General features: G+C 41.9%; 1 protein-coding gene across 1 annotated transcript; it reads right to left on the bottom strand.

Annotated features, from left to right (window-relative positions):
• Window positions 1-245: 245 nt before the first annotated feature.
• Window positions 246-6,484, bottom strand: LOC115804736 (kinesin-like protein KIN-14R). Its single transcript, XM_030765240.1, is given in 15 exon segments — window positions 246-395; window positions 487-582; window positions 846-958; window positions 961-1,031; window positions 1,181-1,389; window positions 1,721-1,781; window positions 2,386-2,528; window positions 3,222-3,416; window positions 3,778-3,957; window positions 4,049-4,178; window positions 4,497-4,660; window positions 4,845-4,958; window positions 5,235-5,363; window positions 5,606-5,725; window positions 6,296-6,484. Coding segments are annotated over 15 exon segments (2,064 nt in total).
• Window positions 6,485-7,491: the final 1,007 nt, after the last annotated feature.

The following is a 7,491-nucleotide window of genomic DNA, read 5'->3' as shown; positions in this document are numbered from 1 at the left end:
TGTATTTAAAATGTGCAGATTTCTCTTTAGAACTGAAAAAAAAAACTATACATTACTATGGGTGTTAAGTTTTTTTGTAGCAGTTCTGTGAGTGATGAGTTTTTTTGCTGAGTTGACATTTGAAACATTTCTGTAAATTCTATGAATCAAAACCAGATCTGTAAGGCAGGGAAAGGTTTTTGTTTGCAGTCAATAGCAAGCCAGCTGGAGATGTGGTTGGATAGGGCTGTGTGTGTCTCTGGGTTTTACTTGTCCACCTTGGTGGGTTTAGATGGAGTTACGTGCTGTGTGGCTTTCCCCAGCGTCACCTGTTGGATGGACGAACCGAACTGGAGAGTGCTGAGGGTCTCACCCAGGTTTCTCACATCAGGACTGACATTTACAAACACAAAGGCCTGGTTTACACAGACAGAAGCATTACAGCATATGTTGTCTGAATCACCATACATAAGCAATGCAGTAAACACCATTGTCATAAATCGTTACCTTGGCATCTCCACTGAGACACGGCTGCAGTAAGTGGGTGAGTTTACTGTTCCTGAATGGGACATGCAGAGCATTGCAGTGCAGGGCACTGAATACCTGTGGGCATCATACAGATATCTGGGCTTTAGTGTACCCTTCTGTATCTCTCTTGTATACGTGTGGTCTACCTAAGTTTCAGTGTATTGTATGTGACTGATTAGGTTAAATATCAGTGTACTCTGACTGATCACAGTGACTACCAGTGTATTCTAACTGACTGTTAAAGCCTACTGTGATCAAACACTTTGGTTGTATCAAGAGTGAACACAGTAATGAAGAGGGAGTGATTCCCTCATGCCCACACACTGTGTTTGGTTCACCTGTCCGAGAGACATTAAGGATTTGATGATGGCAGCTGCCTCCAAAAGTCTTTGACCTTTGGCCTCGGTTTTGGAGATGCGCTCAGATTCGGCCTGGTCACACAGGGTCAGCCTGACCGAGACGTGACACCAGAGATGCTGTCCAAGCTCTCCACAGTCAAGGTCAGGATGAGGTAAGAGTGCGAGCTGAGAGAGAGAGAGAGACAGGAAGCTTGTTTGTGACAATAACAACAACAACAAAGAAATTATATATATATGCATTGCCACACTGAAAAAAAAAGTATGGAAAAGATTTGGATAGAGTGGACACAGCTAGAATAGACAGGCTCTCTCACCTTTCAAAGTTCATTTTGGTAGAAGCAATCTTTCTGTTTTTTTCACCTGTCGCCGTAACATCCAAGATACTGCCCTGTGTTTTCACCTCAACCCATGTTAGCCCAGGTCTGCTGACGGACTTCCCCTGCATGCGAATTTCCATATGACCCATCTGCGTTTTGGACAGCAGATCGTTCAAGTTGTCATTATAGGTCTCTAACATAGAGACCTGAGGACAAGATGCTTCAGATCTGAAGGGTTGCAATTTACTGCTTGAAATGATCACTTCAAAGAAAAGAAGGATTGTTCTACTTTGATTAAATCATTAGCTTTGTGCAATTATGAAAAGCAGCATAAAATAAGAATGAAGAGTACAAGCTTGACTTTCTGCTTTGGAACCCTATATAGCATTATTTTACTATAATTATTTTTCATTTTGTAATTAGACCACTTACTGTGGTTTCAGGTGGCCAGACAGTGAGCAAACACAGTCATTCATTGTTTCAGATAATAAATAATAAAACTGGTCAGAGTCTACAGAATGAATAAGGAGGTCTGACCTTTAGTGTGTATGTGATCTTTTCTCTCTCTTTGCATATGTGCAGCAGTTGTCTAACTGACCTAAAAACAGAAATGAAGACAGCAATTACTTAAAAGTCTCGTTTTCAACACTAACCATTTCCTTATTAGTTCATCACTATAGACAGACTGCCCCTATGTGGTCAATATTTGTACTGTCATCCCACGGGTCACAGATCCAGGGAGGTGGTTTCAGTGAAGCATGATGCTGAAGCTCAGGTGACATGACCAGAAGGCTATGAGATCATAACAGTGTATGTCAGTCACAGAGGAAACCCTAACTGCCTAAAGTAATATGAGAGTGTTTCTCCACACGCACATGAACACCTTAACACAGAAACAACAGACTCCACTCCTAATACTGTCCCTCTGTTCTAGACAGCATGGGTTTAATTTTTGCTGCTGCTGACTCGCGAGTCCCAGGCCCAGTGATCTGTAATGCTATTTAATGCTTTTTAATATCTGACACAAAAGATCTTCTAAACTAGATGATTGTTGAAAGTTGAGAAAGGAAAACAGGTTTAACCATGTTATTTCAGCTATCCATATTCTCAAAACAATGTCTCATAGACCAATAGCAATACAAATGACCTGACTTTGGACATGCATAAATCAGTTACATTAATGATAGCATGTTGTCTCTGACCTCATATTGACCCCTGGTTTATCTTTGGTGCCCATCATTGTGTAGGTCTTCCCAGAGCCTGTCTGGCCGTATGCCAGAATACAGATGTTATATCCATCAGCACAGGAAGTTATGACTGGCATCATCCCCTCAAACATCTGCTCCTGAAACAAGAGTTCACAAGAAAAATCACTCTCTTCATCACAAACTTTTAAAAGTTTAGGATCATGAGATTCAAACATGAAAACTCGCTCTCCTAACTGACATAGGAACTGTTGCATGGTCTTTATATTCTATACCACCGTCTTTATGTACGACACCAAAGTCTTTATGTACTACACGACAGTCTTTATGTACTATACCACAGTTTTTATGCACAACACCACAGTCTTTATGTTCTTTACCACAGTCTTTATGCACTATACCAGTCTTTATGTAGTATACCACAGTCTTTATACATGACACCAGTCTTTATGTACTACACCACAGTTTTTATGTACTATACCACAGTCTTTATGCACAACACGACAGCCTTTATGTACTATACCACAGGTTTTATGCACGGCACCACAGTTTTCATGTACTATACTACAGTCTTTATACACTATACCAGTCTTTATGTAGTATACCACAGTCTTTATACATGACACCAGTCTTTATGTACTACACCACAGTCTTTATGCACAACACCACAGTCTTTATGCACTACACCACAGCACAGTCACTGAGGCTCAAAAGCTCTTTTTTTTCAAATACACTTCTAAAAGAATCTAGAACCAGTCCAGCATTTTTTTATTTTGGAACACCTTGCTGGCCTTTATGCAAAGCATCAAACAGTAGTGCTAGAAAGTCCCCACCTGAGATGCACTGGGGCTGTAGACCTTATCAACGTGGAACTTCTTATTTCCTTTCTGCATAACCACCAGTTCCTGGTCGGTGGGTACCCCAAAGCAGCCTGTGGGGCCCATGTGAGCCCTGCAGCGGCAGAACACACGAATGTTCCCCTGCAGCTCCACAAATTTGTTATAGAGGGTCTTCCTCTCTAATGTTTCCTTTTCGAAAAGTCATCATGTAGCATGTAAGGTCTGAAATGGCCTGCATGAGCCATATTAATAACATCTCTGCTCAGAATATCTTTATGCACTAAAATAAGGCAGTTCAGATCTTTATGCATTAAAATAAGACAGTTCAGGTAATAGGGAGAGATTTGCCTAAGACTATGAGGACATTTTCAGTACTTCAAATTAAAACATCTCATCATATTGGGTCGAAACAATATTTTATGTTTTATTGTTAAAACAGATGATTTAAACTTCTTTTCCATATAATCTATTTTTATACATGGCAACAATTTTAAATAAGCAGGGTGTTATTGTTTAAGTTTTTGTTTTTTTGTTTTTTTGAAGGCACCACCTTGTGGTAGAGGGAGCGCAGCTCTTCCACTGCCTGGAGTGACTGCTGCTCCTGCAGAGCCATCTTCTCAGCTGCTGCACTGAACTGCTTCAGCTGGTTCTCCATATCCATCAATGTGTTATGCACAGTGGAGCACAGCTGCCTATTTGACACATTCAGGTCCCTTGTTAACCTGCTCACCTACAAATAAAAGATTTTAAGGAAATGAAAACATTCCTCCATCACAGAAGCAGGTTTGACATAGGTTCTCTCATATACATGTCTCTCCCACCTGCTGGAGTATCTGGGGGTCCACAGGGGGTTTAGGGGGTGCTTCGACTGGGGGTGTGGTGGACCTACGGCTCAGAAGCGCTCTGATTTTCTCCCTGGCCTCCGGTTTGTCAGCTTCCAGTTCAGCAACTCTGTGAGTTAGGTGCTGAACCAGATCATAGAGGTACTGAGAATCCCGCACCAGGTCAGAGTTTTTCTGGAGGAGGTCTTCAGCCTCCTTCGCCTTGGTCTAGAGTCGGTGCCTTAGGTCTGATCCTCCTCCAGATGGTTCCTTGACCAAAGACCATCCAGTTAGAACATGTAAAGCATGAGTAGTCTCCAGTTATTACAGAGACAGAGGTGTGGCTATCTTAAAACTGAAGCAGAAAGACTGTTTTACTCTTTGAAGGTATGTCAGAGGATGTGACATTTTAAAGAATATCTTGCACTCTGCATTTTCAAATGTTTACCGGAAAGAGTTTAAGTCTGATTGAGTCTGAGTTCCTTGAGGTGGTTGCAGGATAAAATCCCCAAATATGGTCAGGTAAACAGAGATGACCTCATCAGGGTCGTAGTTACACTGTCTGAGCACTGCAGTAATCTCCTTCTGATCCACCAGACCTGGGAGAGCTTTCTGGAGAGCACACAACTGTAAATCGACAGCTCATAGTCATCTCTTTAATAGGTTACAGAATTGATGCATTTGTAATAACATAAACAGTAACTTAGAAGCACTAATTAGACAATTAGATGGCTAATAATTTGGAGCAATTAAAAATGCATGAAGCTCTTTGGTCCAGGCAAAAGATAGCCTTTACCATAACTTGCTGAATCCTGTGATGGACAAAATCGACGTTCATCTCCCATTGCAGGGGCAGTAACAGCCAGAGTCCAGACTGGGAATCAAAATACCGGCAGATATTGGCTCTCTCCTAGAGACACAGAGCAAACCATACAGTCTGATATGAGAGGAGTCTGAAAACAGCCACTCCACTACTCCACCATGCATACATTTACTCTTTCACAATTCACTCTGTCTTCAAAAGGTTAGGCCTATTCCAGTAGGAGGCGGTGCAAGTGGGAGGCTGATGGAGTCAGTGCTGTCTCTCTTTCCTCATTCTCAGTATATAACAAAAAAAATGTGTGTGTTTATATATATAAACATGTGTGTGTGTGTGTGTGTGTGTGTCCACGTATGTTCTGACAACCTCAAATATATAGGTCATGACAAATCCTGTTCCCTGTATGTAGACTCTGCTAGCCCAGTCATCCTGGAACATGGCTCGCCCGCTGTTCTCATTAGTACTGCCCTGTTGGCCTTGGGTCTGGCCCATCACCTGTGGTCAAACACATTCACAAACTAGCTGACAGTCATATTCAAGCCCTGACATTAAATGTAAAATATCTGGTCATCATTACAGTACCTCATTTGTGTCACTGATGAATCTCCCCTGGCTTTACCACTCATCTGGAAAAGGTACGAGCCCCTCGGAGACTTAGAAAAATGAGTGATGAATAACATTTACCGACTTTTTTTTTAAGGTTCGTTTTCTCAAACATGCCGTTTCTGTGGTCTTACTTTTGACTCATCAACATAGACCCTTTTCCCGTGGTGACTGAAGCACCTGTACAGGATTCCGTTGTTGTGAAGAAAACTCTCAAACGCGAGTGGCACCTCCCCAGGTCCTGTGGCAGCCTCCTGTGGCAAACAAAAAAAATGTTTATGAGTGAAGGAACAATATTGTTTGGATACTTTGAATCTCGTGGAACCTAAAATACAGTCAGGTGCCAGACAGAAAATTTTCATCAGAAGTCTGATCACAAGGTAACTTACACTCCACCGTAACTTAAATCACTGTAAAATGCAGTGGGTGTACAATTGCATACGAGGGGAAACTTTGGTAATCTACGACATACTTTGTGTAAATGGTATCAAAACATGGTCAACTCACAACAACTGTTTTAGAGACATCCTCGTTTCCCACCGCAGTTTCATCCGTTTCTTTGCTCGTCTCGCTAGATTTGAACTCATTAACGTGACTGTCCTTCAGTAGTATCTATTTTTAGGTATCAGGTTGTAAAAGTAAAAACGTTTCAGTATCATACAAAATGCATTAACAATTTTGGGAAAGTGAATATTTATTGTATTGTACATTTTAAAATTATTGTGTGATGCTGAAATTCACTTGCCTCCCGATCAGCTGTTTCGCTAGAGGTGCTTTGAGAAACGGTCGCTTGGTTTAGCGTCTTCATGCTCTTCTCCCGTCACCTCTCGACTCTCATCTTTCGGATTCTGGAGTCCAGCGTTTTTGGCTATTTCTGCCTGGGGTTCAACACCTTCCTCCGTGGTAACAGAGTGGTATTGAGGAGCTCCCTCTACTGCTCCCAGATGCCAACGAGGTTCGGGGTTCTGTTCTGCATCTCTCCTTGCATCGGCAACCGAGGCTCCGCTTCCCATGTTTCGAGATGTGAAACTAAACCATGTCGTCTCAGTCAGCGGTCTCTTTGTGGGTAGTAACCTGATATTAAAGCCAAGCGTGTGCTATAAAGGTCGCCTGAGCCAGGTAAATTCGAGACAAATTCGGGCAGAAATTTCTGACCGTTCTGAAAGAGCTCACACTCATCCCGCCACGATGTGCTTACAGAAAATCTAACGGGCACACATAATTTTAATACAGCGAATACAATCACACAGATTTAAGTTGTTATTTGAAGACATATGTTTCAAATTAGAATAATTATATAGGCCTGCGAGGTACTGGCGACCTGTCCGGGGTGTTTCCCCGCATTTCGCCAAATGAAAGGTGGGATAGGCTCCACCACCCCGCGACCCTAATTAGGATAACAGCTAGAAAATAAATGAACAATTATTCAAGCAGAAATCCCATTTTCATCACGAATACCTTGTTAACCCAGATGTGGAAAACAGCCTACAGAGCTCGGGAAAAGGCCAGCGGTTGCGTGGATAACGACCTCACACTGGCAGTCGCGCTGTTTCAGTGAAGCTCCAGTGTGGATTTTAAAGATGATCTAAGAACATTAATGAACTCTTAGAAGAACTCTAGGACAACACTGCATAAATACAGAGACCTTTTGACAATCAAAACGACTGCATTTGGACAGTCTGGACATAACAGCATATACATTCCCCTTCTTTCCTGCTGAGAAAAAGTGAGTAGAGCCAAAAAACAGGCGAATTTGCAGAGATGGAAGTGTTTTATTTGAAAAGCCATTCATGGTTAATGTTAACTTGCTGCACACAAATGATACAGATGATTTTATTAAACATGAGTGAGAGCTCTTAGATTGCCTGTAGCGCTTATGCTCTCAGCCTTAAACTCCAACAATCATAAAATAAGTCCATTACATCAGGAATGAGAAGCCAGAGCTACTGAACTGACTCAACAGCCCAGCCATATTCTCAATCATACATCTTCAGAACGACATTTAGCTCATCAAACATTC

Source organism: Chanos chanos, chromosome 2 (assembly GCF_902362185.1).
Source record: "Chanos chanos chromosome 2, fChaCha1.1, whole genome shotgun sequence".
Taxonomy (NCBI): domain Eukaryota; kingdom Metazoa; phylum Chordata; class Actinopteri; order Gonorynchiformes; family Chanidae; genus Chanos; species Chanos chanos.
Note: the sequence above shows the minus strand (reverse complement) of the source record. Positions and strands in the feature narration are given on the sequence as shown.